Source organism: Nothobranchius furzeri, chromosome 16, assembly GCF_043380555.1.
Source record: "Nothobranchius furzeri strain GRZ-AD chromosome 16, NfurGRZ-RIMD1, whole genome shotgun sequence".
Taxonomy (NCBI): Eukaryota; Metazoa; Chordata; class Actinopteri; order Cyprinodontiformes; family Nothobranchiidae; genus Nothobranchius; species Nothobranchius furzeri.
The window spans coordinates 1,486,671-1,500,856 of record NC_091756.1 but is presented as its reverse complement, the minus strand read 5'-3'; the positions used below and the strand labels follow the sequence as shown (position 1 = coordinate 1,500,856).

Sequence of the window (14,186 nt, the reverse complement as noted above, 5' to 3'; positions counted from 1 at the left end):
TTGTCTTCAGCACAGATCTCAAGCTTCTCTCTAAACCTGCTGTCTTTAGATGGTTAGTGTTCATAAATCGGGGATTCTACCCACAAACTCTTGTAAAAGTTTATGTTGCCTATTGATAGCGGCCATTTTAGTGTGTTTGTTCCACCCAGCCACTCGCACATCTGCACACAGATGAAAAAATATGTCAACGATATTGAGTTACCGGATCCTAGCAGACAGTTATGCATCCTTTCAAAATAAGACAGGCTCAAATGAACCCTTTGGGCGCCAGAGTTTTTCCAAGAAAATTCTCAGTTTTGACTTGAATATTTCAAAAGGTTGTAGCTTAGAAAACGTTAGAGATGAAGGCAAACTGTAAATGAGAAGAATCTTCAGGAGTTTGTGTTACGAGCAAACTCACACATCAAATTAGCTTGTTATGTCAACAGGCGGCCATATTGGAATGGTTCATTTTTACAGATGTTTCTTCAAATTTTTACATGTTATTTAGAAATGTTTTATTTATATATACACATATAAAGCTCCTTTTGAAATAAAAATGTAATTGTTCATCTTTTATGTTTTCTTTGATATTTATATTGGCCTCACTCAAGAGAAATGGGCTGCATGGTGGCGCAGTGGTTAGCACTGTTGCCTCGCAGCACAAAGGTTGCAGGTTCGAAACTCGGCTCGGCTGCTGCCTTTCTGCGTGGAGGTGCGTGTTCTCCCCATGCATGCGTGGGTTTCCTCCGGGTACTCCGGTTTCCCCCACAGATCACAACATGCCCTATAGGTTATAAACTGTAAGTCACTTTGGATAAAAGCGTCGGCTAAATAAATAAACATAAACCTTCAACAGAAATGCTTTTAAGCATATTTTTCAGGTTTCTTTGGGCTTGTAGAGCTTCAGGGATGTCCTTCCCTTCAATGGAATGATCATTTAATCCAGAATATTTATTTGATTATGCGGCACACTTTGATTTCCGCACTGACAGAGGCGAGGCTGCCGAGCACTGGTGCCACCGGTCCCTCTGACCACCACCAGCAGGCAAGGAGGATTAAGTGTCTTGCCCAAGGACACAACGACAGCGACAGACTGAGCGGGGCTTGAACCTGCAACCTTCTGATTACCGAGCAAGCACTTAACTCCTGTGCCACCGTCGCCCCTGCTAATCCCTCTCATTTTTGCCTCGTGGCGGGAGGCAGTTTTCTAACTGTAAAAACTCTGAAATGTTCAATAAAAACACACCCATAAGTGTTCCTCAGCCTTAAAGTTACACATGTTCACTATCTTCTGATGTAAAGTTGTAACTTCATGACAGGTCATATTTGTGGCTGTGGCTCATGAAAGTCAGCATTGATGCTTGTCGCAACAGCAGTTATCCTCGTTTGAATGCGGGGAAACAACCAGCTGCAACTCTGCGCTGTGAACCTGTTCCCGCTTCACAGACAGTCATGTAAGCAACGTTACTTACGAAGCTAAAAGCCCAGACAAATCCATCCAAGATCTGCAACGTCTGCAAGGTGGCGGATAGGACAGAATGTCACCGTGGCAACGCCCCATCTTACAAAAACACATAATAGCAAACAAAGAAATTAAAATGGGCGGGGGGGGGGGGGGGGGGGGGGGGGGCCTAAACCAAACATGTGTTTTACAGTAGCAATAAACCATGAAAATATCATGTGTGAAGTTGACTCAGAGGTTACATGAACAACACACAGGTGTCAGGGTAACAGGTTCTATGTTGCAACATCATTTACAAAAGGTAGCCATGCTTTTCAAGAGTCAGTGTCCAAACCTCAGAGAGAAATTGATCTTTTCCAACCTTATAAAACGAATAACATCTTTAATCCACTGAAAATAAATGGGTGGGTGGGGGTTGTTCCAGTGCTTTAGGATGATTCTTTTGGCCACTCGTGAGGATGGATGCAAATCGGCATAGCTAGATGGTTTGGCACAGTCTATGAGCAGGGTACCAAACAAGACGGATAAAAGAGAACGTAGGATTCTTTCACGTGTGATAACTGAGACTGAATTCAAAGTAGAGTCCCAGAGTGTTGATAAAACAGGGCAAGTCAAAATGTATAAGGACACTGTCTCTATGGGGTAGTGGGTGGGTAACAGTACAGAAGCTGCAGAGGGGTGGGTTAAACTACGACTCTGCTTCCTGGTCTGGACCCTGGGTTGTCATGGAGGACTAATACAACTGGCCATGTTCCTAGAAAGAAGAGCTGCACCATCCAAAGAGGGATGGATGCCGTCTCTCCGCATCAGACCAGGTTTTCCCAAAAAGTTTTCCAATTATCAATGTAGCCCACGTTGTTTTCAGGACACCACCTAGACAGCCAGCGGTTGAAGGATCAGCATGCGGCTAAACATGTCGTCACTGGTCCGATCGGGCAGGGGGCCAGAGAAAATTACGGAGTCCGACATTGTTTTGGCAAACTTGCACACCGAAGCAACATTAATTTTAGTGACCTCCGATTGGCGTAACCGGGTGTCGTTACCGCCAGCGTGAATAACAATCTTACTGTATTTAGCTTATCCTTAGCCAGCAGTTTCAGAAAAGCTTTAATGTCGCCCGCTCTGGCCCCAGGTAAACTATGGTTGCTGGAGTCTCTAATGCCACGTTTCTGACTATGGAGCTGCCAACGATCAGAGTCGGCTTGTCAGTGGGTGCGTCACTGAGCGGGGGAAAATCTATTAGAAACGTGGACGGGTTGGTGGTGGCCCACGGGCTGGGTTCTATGCTTCCTGCGTACCGTCACCCAGCCGGCCTGACGTCCTGGCTGCTCGGGTTCTACTGGAGGACCGGTACGGGGTGGTTCTGATCTAGTTAGCCCCGTGCTAGCTAAGTAGCTACGGCTATCTATGGGCTTTTCAACAGTGCGGAGCCGGGCCTCCAAAGCTACAAAAATGCTACATTTATTACACGTACCATTATCACTAAAGGAGGCAGAGGAGTAACTAAACACCTGACACAGAGAGCAAGAGATAGGAGACGGAGAAGCAGAGACAGAAGTAGCCATAGCCGTGCTGAGGCTAAGCTAACTGGACGAGCAAGTCATTCAACACAAAATAACTCAAATGGTTCCCTAAAAGCTAGGTGGAACAACAGAAAATGTGTGTTTTAGCGTGCTTTTGTGCTACAATAACTCAGAGATATCCTAGTAGAGAGAAATCTGATCAGTTTTAGTGAGCCACAAACACCGAACAGCTACAGGGAGCGCAACACTGAAACAGCCAGTGATGCAAAACGCCTAGCCACTTTCCTGTCTTCCATCAGTCTTACCATCCAAACTGTCATACTTGGATTCAGTTCAGGCTCTAGGACCATGCGGAAGACAACTGCCTTCAGCTGAAGCCTATTTTCCCTAACACAGCCGCCCCCAAGCTCATTGATTTGCTCTGTTCCCGCGGTCACTCCAACTCGCAGTCATGGAGCTGGTGTTTTGCTTGTCGGCAGGAGTTCGTCTGAGTTTTTACTCTGCTGCTTCATGTCAGTTGGATGGATTTTACAATCAGAGCTTGTGTTTACATTATATTGTTTACAATTGGATCAGGAATTTCCTACAGACAGGAGAAAGATTTCAGCCAACAGCGCTATTGATCACACTGGATACGTTTCTGCGGTTGCATACTGTTCAGCATACTTCCTGAATGAGTGACTTTCTAAGGATAATTAGCAAAATAACAAATACATAGAAGGCCAACTTGGATCTTTTTTCTTCTTTTACAATGCATTGCATTACCAACTTGTATCGGAACAGGACTCAGTATTGGACATAATCAGCAGATTACAACAACAAAGTAATCGTACATCGAGCGACAGCACCACGTATGAAGCCCTGAAAGAGGGACTTAGAGTGGATACAAGAATAAAATCACGGACCAGAAACTGCTGAAACATTATCTCATTTCATGTATTCCCACAGACGAACAATGCAAGTGGTTAGAAAACAGCTGGAACAAGATGATTCTATTTCAAGCATGACCGTTTTTACCGGCAAACCAGTATCACCTATCATCGCCACCATTTGCATGGAGGAACTGGAAACCAGAGCATTGAACTACAATGGAACAACACTAAGCCACTGGTTCAGGTTTGTGGACAACACATGGGTCAAACTTCTCACAAAGGAAGTAGAAGACTTTACCAAGCACAGTAATGCCCTGGACAAGAGCATCAAGTTCACCAGGGAAGATTCCCACAAAACCAACTGCCCTTCGTGGACTGTGCTGTGCAAACTGGACAAGATGGAAGTCTCAGCATTGAGTCTCAGCATTGAAGTCCTCAGCATGAAGGTCTCAGCATTGAAGTCTCAGCATTGAAGTCTCAGCATTGAAGTCTCAGCATTGAAGTCTCAGCATGGAAGTCTCAGCATTGAAGTCTACAGCGTAAATAAAACAATTTTGTCTCTCTGCGTCCTAATGCAGTGAATGTGCATGTGTGTGTGTTTTGCAATTCAAGCACTGGTTTAAACAACCTGGCGAGTGTGTCCAGAACATTTTAATTAAATAATTTCACTTAGTAGGAACTGCTAAGTGCTTTACTTGCTCTGTGTAAACCTGAACAGGTGTACAGGTCACCTGCTTGGGCGTAATCAGATACAGCCACTGGGATCTATCAGGCAGATGCCAAATCTAAAACCCCCAGACCCGGTTGCCACGAACACTCAGGCAGACCAAGGCACCACACCCCTCACACCAGGTGTGGCAGGGGGAGGGGGGACGAAGATCTATATCATCAAAAGAAGTTCCAGGAGAGGGGAGGAGTCAAAGGCCCCACCTGACATATACAGTCATACACAAACACAGTCACACACTCCCTCCCTCATGCTCACACATGCACATACAACCAAAGACTTACAAAAATGCACGCCGGACACCCACTCATGCTCCCCATACACACCCTATTCACTCTGGTCCCGGTACTGCTGCACATTGGGTACAACCATCACCGATTACCAGAGTTTGACCCTTTCTGCTGGGGTGCTGATGAGCAGGCTTCCCCGCCCAACGCTGAGCACAGCAACCCACCCCCAGACCCCAACCAGACGGCCAGATCTCCCTCCTAGCCTCCCAGCCCCAGGAAGCCAAGCGACAACAGAGATGTGCTAAGACCCCTAGTCTCCCTCCGCCTGCTCTATTGGACGCTCCTATAGAGAAACCTTACATAAACAAGCGCGTGTACACACACAGGTGCTCACATGCTCACATGCTCAAAAGTATGGGCTTGGGCACGTTAAACACAGGTCTTAAGCTGTCGTTGCCACTTAATGCGCTATGATTTATTAATGTGTGATTGTTCAGTTAAACAATGTTGATTTTATATGTCATCATCAGGCTGACGCAGTGATAGCTTGCTCCTGATGTATTTGTTGTGTGTCTCATTTTTTCTGGTCTTTCTCTTTTCTGCAGGTCTAGAAGCAGACTCTTGTTCATTATTGTTTATTTTGTGGACCCCCCCCCCCCCCCCCCCCCCCCCACCTTTTCTTTTCCTTTCTCTTTCACCTCTGTCTCCGTGTCTGGTCGGAATTACAAAGCATTCAAAAACAATAACAATAAAGTTTTAAGTAGCAGGCGTGACATTAAAAGCAGATGCTTTGATGCTCCACCTGAGAGTAAATCTGTAAGGCTTGTCACCAGCATTCAGACATCAATTCTGCTTGCTTCGCAGCCAGACAGGACACGGTAAAAAAAAAAAAAAAAAGGAATCTTGTGTCTGTTCTAGTCTTGTTAGATCTCAGTGCTGCCTTTGACACAGTTGAACACAATGTTCTTTTAGAAAGACTTGAACATGTTGTAGGGATCAAAGGGACAGTGCTAGGCTGGTTTAAATCCTACCTGTCTGACAGATTTCATTTTGTAAATGTACATGACAAATCATCTTCATACTCCAGGGTTACTTGTGGAGTACCACAGGGTTCAGTGCTTGGACCAATTCTTTTTACTATATATACAGTACAGGCCAAACATTTGGACACACCTTCTCATTCAATGTGTTGTCTTCATGTTCATGACCATTTACATTGGGAGATTCTCACTGAAGGCCTCAAAACTATGAACGAACACATGTGGAGGTATGTACTTAACCAAAAAAGATGATATGACTGAAAACATGTTTTATATTAATTTTTTTTTTCTAAACAGGCGCTCTTTGCCCTGATTGCTGCTTTGGACACTCTTGGCAATCTCAAGAGCTTCAAGAGGTAGTCACCTGAAATGGTTTTCTAACAGTGTTGTAGGACTACCTCTTGGAGCAAAAAATGTGCTAAGCAGATCTAGACTGAAAAATTTGGTGATCAAGAACTTTTCTTGGTTGTTTAGGGTTAGCCATACCTGGTTTTGGTTATGGATTGGACCGTCTCATCTGTGGCCATGGTCAAATTGAGAGCTTTTAAAATGAAAGCTCCTTGGAAAGGTCAATTGAAGGTCAATCTGCTCATTTAGTAGCTTGCAAATCTGATATGCCATTATTAAGGGTCTGGCATTTTTGAGAAGCCATCCTGTTTTTGTGAGCTGTGTAGGCTAGTATCTCGTCCCGTAAGACAGTTTTACATGCCTCCCATGTTGTGGCTGCTGTTACATCTGGCGTGATATTAGTAGACATATAAAGATCCATATGTTCATTTATGTGTTTTACAAAATATACATCACAAAGTAGAAATGAGTCAAAATGCCATGGAGGGCTAGGAGAACTATATCTAAAATAGCAGGCGCATGGTAAGCGATTACTAAAGGGACATAATTACAAGAGAGAGAAAGGAAAGAAGTTTTTATCAACTAAAGAAATCTGTTCATGAGAACATAACATGTACTGGAGAGAAGAAAGAGAAAGACGTAGCGTCAGGGTTAACATAACGCCATATGTCTGAGACTCCATGCTGCTGCATGATGATTGGATCCTCTTTGCAGATTTAGAGAGGTTGTGATTTAGATTAAGTACAGTCCAACGATGGGTTAAGACAGAAATTAAAATCACCGCCAAAAATAAGCTGACTGCTTTTCAGAGCAGGAAGTGAAAGCAGTAGAAGTCATCCTTATCCCAGTTTGGTCCATGCACGTTGATTAAGGTTACCTTGGTACAACAGATAATTCCTTGAATAACAATTCCTCAAATCCTATTATTATAATTTTAATACTAATATTTTACCACCACTACTACTACTACTACTACTAAAACACGTTAACTCTGATTAGATTATACTCATGTTCATCTTCAGTTCCACACTCAGGGTAACTGGCGTTTCTGGTGTTTTTAAAACCTTCCAGTAGGCTGCAGCGGTGTGAGTGTTAGCCTTCTTTTATTGATAGTACTCGGCTTGCATGTAAGGAGCAATTATAGCAGCTGATGCTCCCTGTCTGCTCTGCAAAGCTGCTTCCTCTGGCTCTGATTCACCCTGCTGGTTGAGAGGGAGGTCAGCACTTAGTCTGTGGGGGCCTGCAACCATGCTAGCCCATCATTATCTCCACCATAGGGACCACTATTTTCTCCTCTTCCACCGCCTCATGTTTCTTTTGCACAAATCAAATGATTACAGGACTGAAGATGGTAAACACAGCTGCTTTTGAGGTGAGGCTAAACTCTGTGTGTTCAAATCTAACTTCAACCTGGAGACATGAACATCTGGATGCTGGTGGAGCTTCAGAACTCTGAGCACACGGAGAGGGAGCTTCTTACCCAGGTTGGATTTAGAAGTGTGCACAGGGGTGTAGTGGTTCTTAGATGAGGTTCTGACTGGTGTGTTGTCTTTGGATGAGCCGTTCATCGCTGCAAAATTTTCACAGTCATACTGTGAAATTGGGATGGGCCCCTGCTGCCTCAGAATGTCTGCTAGCGCCCTGTAGAAAGAAAGACAAGAGCACCCATTAGTACACACCAGAAGATATTCCTCCTCCTTCCTGTTGGATCCTAACGGGCTCCTCGAAATCAACTTGATCTTTTTTTCTTTCACCTCAGTGAGCATGATGAAGGTTCATTTTAGAGAAGCAAACCCCGAGCCTCGCGCCTAATTGGGCTGGATTTGGATGTTTTTCAGACTGCACCAGGTGCATGTGGAAGGCCCTCAGGGGGTGGCAGTCATGATGAAAGGAAGTTTAAACGTGTGGATTTGCTTATTCTGGCGTGAATATCTCATTCCAGCTTTGGTAGGACAAATGTGAGTGCTGTAGTAACCCCGGAGTTGGATGAATATTTCACAATCAGCTGCCCCTGACGCCATCTTCCCCGTGTTCCTTATTCAATGTGGTGCCTGCACGTTAACAATATTCATTATTCACAGTCTGAAGCTGAAGGGAAGTGTTGAATAATTCATCCAATAAAAGCAACATTGTTCCATGCTGAGTAAAAGAACGTGTGTCAGCGTTTGGATGAGTGACCCCATCCACATCTCCACCTGGACATGCAGCTGTGTGCAGAAACATCTGGATCCTGACTGTCTGCATGTTAGATCCAGAACCAGACCATTTTAAGTCAAACACGTGAAATCACACTCCTCTCCTATTTCTCACACACACACACACACACACAGAGAGAAAGAGAGAGAGAGAGAGAGAGAGAGAGAGAGAGAGAGAGAGAGAGAGAGAGAGAGAGAGAGAGAGAGAGAGAGAGAGAGAGAGAGAGAGAGAAAGATTGATTCAGCTCCTCTAATTATTCCAGGTTGTGGTTTCTGGGTTTTAACATCTGCTGCATCGTTACCAGGATCTTCTGCTTGAGGACATCGCTGCTGCTGCTGCTGCTGCTGATGATGATCATGATGATTAAAGATCTCACTCTTCTCATCCTTGATCCTTCACTACATTTGATCTCTATCAGAAGCAACAGCATGAGTAGAAATGGCCGTTTTCATCGCACTCACCTGTGTATATTCATCTCCTGGGGCGGCTCCGTGGCTTTATCATAAGCCACTTTGACCAACACCCCAAGCACTATGATGAAGGCTATGACCCCACAGGTGATGTAAACGGCCGTGCTGGTCTGGTCCATGCTGGGATCGTAGCTTCCCCCGGTGGGAACGGGCGACGGGGTGACTGTCTGCACCCACTTGGGCTTCTCGTAGTTCCTGCAGGCGTTCTGCTCCAGACGGTCCTTCTTGTACTCGCAGCAGAAGCGCAGATAGCACGTCCCACAGCAGTAGCGGTGGTCCGTGTTGTTGCATTCGAACATTTTGTCGTACTGGCCGCTCACGTCGTAGTAACCCTGGCAGGTGTCGTGGTGGCTGGCAGCCGCCGGCTGCGGGGACTTCTTCGGGAGCCCCGTGGGGCTGGCCGTGGCTCTGGGAGCCTTTCTGGGTTGTTTGGGTTTTTTGGCTGCCGCAGCGGCGCTCAGGTCCAGGTACAAGAGCAGCAGCACGAACAGCTTCATCCCCATCATAGCTCGCGACTGCGGCTGTTTAACTCTGGCTGAAACGGAGACTTAAACCCTTTCGCTGGACACGCGCAGCGGCATCTTCTGCGTTTATCACGCACGGACCGTAAGGCCGTCACGGTGGTCAGAGAGCCTCATGTCCGGACCGGACCGGGAGCTGAGCGATGCCAAGGATCCGCGCGCCTTCCTCCAGCTGCGGTGTGTCGCTCTCCAAGGTGCTGATTTCTGGAGCCTCGCTTCGTCTGTGGTGGAAGTTTGCCTGGTGGAGAAAAAATGAGCTTCTTGTGCACTGTTCATACGTCACAGACACGTCATCAATAAATAAACATGTCCCTACGTGCTTGAATAACTAGTCAGATGTGGTTGGTTTGCTCATGTTTCACAGACACCCACACAGCGGCTCCCAGAGAGCCGGTTCCCACGTCTGGACCATCAGTGGGAGGAAGGAAGCCGACCGGGACCTGGTCTGGGTCTCCGAGCACGCGCTCACACGCGCACGCACACACACGCACACACATACTCCGTCCCCCCCCCCCCCCCCCCCCCCCCCCCCCGCAGGTCTTGTCTCTCCTTTCTGCCTCCCTCCTCTCTTACATCACATGAATGCTGGCATCAGGACTGTCTCTTTCCCACCACCCTTATGTGTCACACTAATAGATGTGTTCCACAACTTGTGTTGATTGGACTTTGATTGTGGAATTATCATTCTGGACTGATGAGCATAAATCTGGATGTATACTCCTCCACAGTGTTTATTTTCCTCTGTCTGGTCTCCAGTGGCACAGAGAACAAGGCTTAAATACAGACTCTGACTGATTAAACACACCCAGCCTTCCAAAGAGCTTGAGCAGGGCCAGATCATGTTTAAAACCTGAAAACACACCCTACCTCACCATGGCACTCGGCTGCAGCATTATTTTCACAGCACATTTGTACTCAACATGTTCTGCTGACAGTGGCACAGGTGTGGTAGCAGCAACAGCTAACGGAAGAGAGGTTTCCTCCTGGGCTGGGAATACAAGCAACATGATAATACAGCACATTATGAGTGGGGAGCTGGCAGGAGGTTGCAATGATGTAGCTCTAAGATCTCAAGTAAATATCAAAGGATGCAGTGTGCAGAGACAGCTGGTGATCTCTGAGAAGACAGAGTCTGCAATAGGTAAGCAGCTTGTGTGGAAGTGGAAGACATACAAGACCACTGATAATCTCCCATGATCAGGGGCTCCATGCAAGAGCTCACCTCGTGGGGTCAGAGTGATTACAGGACCCCCAGAACTCCATGGGGACCTGAATGACCTGCAGAGAGCTGGGACCAAAGTTACAAAGGCTCCCATCAGTAACACACGCCACCAGTGACTCAGATCCTGCAGTACCAGATGTGTGTGTGTGTGTGTGTGTGTGTGTGTGTGTGTGTGTGTGTGTGTGTGTGTTACCATTAAAATAGTTTATATCTCCATAGTTTGTGAAGACCACAACAGGTGGATGAAACAAAAAAATAATTCAATCCTAAAACAAAATTTCAAATAACTAAAATGTAATTTTCCGAAATGTTTGAGTTTCCTAAACAAAAATTAAGAAATAAATAAATAATGAGGTTTTTTTGGATACATAAAAAATACCAGCAACAGTGTGTGAAAACCTTGTGAAGACTTACAGAACACGTCTGACCTGTCATTGCCAACAAATGGTTTATAGCAAATGTTGCACTGACCTTGCAGAAGTGTGACTGTCCCCCGACTTCTCATCTCTTCCTCCTCCTGCATGATGCCTCCTCCACACGCCGCCTAAGTGTGACCACATGCAGCCTGGTGCACTGTGCAAGATGAGCCAAAATAAGGAAATCAAAATGTGCAGCAGTCATTCAACTGGTGTGCAGCGGACAGAGAGGGCATTGAGCTTGAGGGGCTATCGGTAAGCTCCTTGGGCCTCGTTCAAACTTTTGTGGAAATATTCCTGAATGACATTTAGGAGGTTCGTACGAATGATCAGAAACCTGTGGTGCCCTCTTGAATGCACGTCTGTTGAGAAATCCCACATGCGCATGCCCAGGTGCTCAGTACACACAGGCATGCCCTCAATTAACCATTTTTGGTTGTTACGTCCCCGACAGGAGGTGTTAAAATGCGAAGGAGGGGGTAACACAAGAAATACGACAGTGGAGTTAAAATGGGTTTAATTGTAGTAAAAGGTTCTAAAAACAAGAGCAAACAGATGGCGAGCATTATTAAAATAATGCAAAACGAATAATTCACTATAAGGTTAACAGTTAAAAGACAACTTATCAACTATATAAAACACCTGGTTAAAACTTTATTAGAAGTTTTGACTAAACTGAGCGTGTTTTAAAAACACAACGGATTTGATAAAAGTCTAAAAACTAAAGCTAAAGTTCACCTTAAAACAGAGTCAACTAAGTTGACATCAACCAAAGATCCCTATGGATGACTCAGTTTTTTCCTTTCAACTCCTCAACTCAGAGTTAAAACTTTAAAAGTTAAAGCTCATCACAAACGAAGGGGTTGAAAACAAAACAAGGCCTGGAGGACAGCGTCACCCCTGCACCGCTGCCTCCCAGACTGCTGAAGGCACAGCCTTTTTACCCCGGGTGTGGGTCATCAGCAGGATTCAGCTCCGATGTGCTCCTCAGCAGCCTGGAAGAGAGGAGGAGGAGGGGCGGTGTCGGGCTGATCACCAGGGCTGGGTGATCTTGGCTCCTGCACCTCACTGGCCAGGCTGGGGGCCGTAGCACTGGTGACAGCACATCCTCAGCTCATGAGGAGGTTTCCATTGTAAATGATGCGTGATTTAGATTTAGATGTTTTAGTGCTCCTACAAGTGGCAACAACGCAATGATCGCTCAAGTCACTGCAGAAAATGCCTAACGATGGGAGTTTATGAGGGACATTTATTAAAATTATGTCGGTCAAGGTGGACTTATGAATATTGGGTCTTGTGGGTTGGTTGACCAACTGGCTAATGTTTATGGAGTCACAGAAGCTTTTGAATTAATCTGAAACGGCATTTTGCCAGCCCCAGTTTGAATCACCAGCCAATATGAGTTCATTATAACTTAATTTGGATAAGGGATGCTGTAATGATGATAATGCCTCCTTGGAAGCCGGCGGAGGTCTGTAGCACCCAGCAGCAGTTGTAGAAAGTCATTTAGCAATTTCCACCTTTAAAGCCAAAAACTCCATTTGTTTACAGATGGACTCAGACAAGACTTCTGATGCATTCAATCTTGATCTGATATAAATAGCCACACCCCACCTTTGTTTGGCTGTTCTGTGTAATAAACATGGTCTCCAGCTATGTTAATATCCTCATTAGTTATGGATTCAGTCAGCCAAGTTTCAGAAATGATCACAATGTCTACATCTGTTGATTTAATCCAGATTCTGACCACTTCTATCTTTGGTAAAAAGCTGCACATGTTCAGATGAACAGTTTTAAGTCCAGACAAATGTTGGAAATCAGCTGGAGTCTGTGTACATTGCAGTTAAGGTCCAGGGTTTGGTTGCACATTTCCAGATAGTAAAAGTAAGACAATCATCAGTCCGTGGTACACTTGACATTTTGGGGTAGTCATACTGTATGTTGAATCCATGCAGTGAGTTTTGCTTAATGACATAGTAAGATTGAGTAAAGCAAGAAAAGGTTTGAGGTTGGAGTCTTCTGCAGTCAGGTTTGACCACAAGTTAATGATCTGAGTAAAGTGAGTGGATCTAGTTTCAGTATCCCCAGCTACGTTAGAATTAGTGCAGCGATAAGTATACCTCATTCTGAGCATGTTAATATTCCCCAAGGGGACGCAACATTGTCCCAAGTCCAAAACAGCCAGAAAGAACAATGAGGCTATGGAAAACATTATATTCTTCATCTTACAAAGCACAAGGCCAGCACAATCATATTTTTGAGCAATAAATGCACAGAAATTAGGTTCCAGGAAGGTGTTGATGGTTCTGTCAGATCCTGGGGGATGCAGCAGGGCCAAGCTAGGTTTAGGAGTATGACCTACTGAGTCATTTGTGTGATGCACAAGCAACATCATCTTCTGTGTCTGTCAGGTTCCTCGGTCCTCCCTCTGATTATTTAAACCCATACCTGAACATCACACTTCATCAGGATCATGCGAGTGAAGCCCAGCAAAAGCACAAACATTTACATTTCCATATTATGTGGGGGAGGCTAAATGGCAAGCAGTTTGCCCATTTCAATTCAATTCAATTCAAAAATCCTTTATTGATCCCAGAGGGAAATTGATTGCTGTAGTAGGTCAGAATAATAATAATAATCAAGTCATCAAAGAGTTGTTGTATATTACAATGGCTGTTGGCAGGAAGGATCTCCAGTAGCGGTCAGTGTTGCAGCCAAACTGAAGAAGCCTCTGACTGAAGACACTCTTCCGTTGTCGGACAGTCTTGTCAAGAGAATGCTCAGGGTTGTCCATCATTTTCTTGATTCTCTGGAGAATCCTTCTTTGCATGATCTCCTCCAGCGGTTCCACAGTCGTCCCCAGAACAGAACCAGCCTTTTTTATTAGGCTGTTGAGCCTTTTCAGGTCCCTGCTTCTGATGCTGCTACCCCAACAGATGATGGCTGAAGAGATTACACTCTCAACAACAGACTTGTAGAAGATCTGCAGCATCTTGGTACAGACATTGAAGGACCTAAGCGTCCTCAAGAAGTGCAGTCTGCTGTGTCCCTTCTTGTAAACGGCTTCGCTGTTCTTTCTCCAGTCCAGTCTGTTGTCCAGGTGAACTCCAAGGTATTTGTATTCCTCAACCACCTCCACTTCTTCTCCCATGATGGAAACAGTGTTTGACTCCACCC

General features: G+C 45.3%; 1 protein-coding gene across 10 annotated transcripts in view; it reads right to left on the bottom strand.

The window, feature by feature from the left end:
- The window catches only part of LOC107397149 (protein shisa-6), an 83,395-nt gene extending 73,730 nt beyond the window's left edge, over positions 1 to 9,665 (bottom strand). For 6 of the 10 annotated variants that reach the window (XM_054736391.2, XM_015977061.3, XM_015977062.3 and 3 more), the window contains exons 1-2: positions 8,842 to 9,664; positions 7,665 to 7,825 (exon numbers count right to left, since the gene is read on the bottom strand). In XM_054736391.2, coding sequence (XP_054592366.2) covers positions 7,665 to 7,825; positions 8,842 to 9,356 — 676 coding nt within the window. In that variant the 5' untranslated portion in view covers positions 9,357 to 9,664. Of the gene's footprint in view, positions 1 to 7,664; positions 7,826 to 8,841 lie in introns of all 10 variants that reach the window. The other 4 variants (XR_008560499.2, XM_054736387.2, XM_054736388.2 and 1 more) reach the window with 1 other exon arrangement.
- Between the last annotated feature and the right edge of the window lie 4,521 nt (positions 9,666 to 14,186).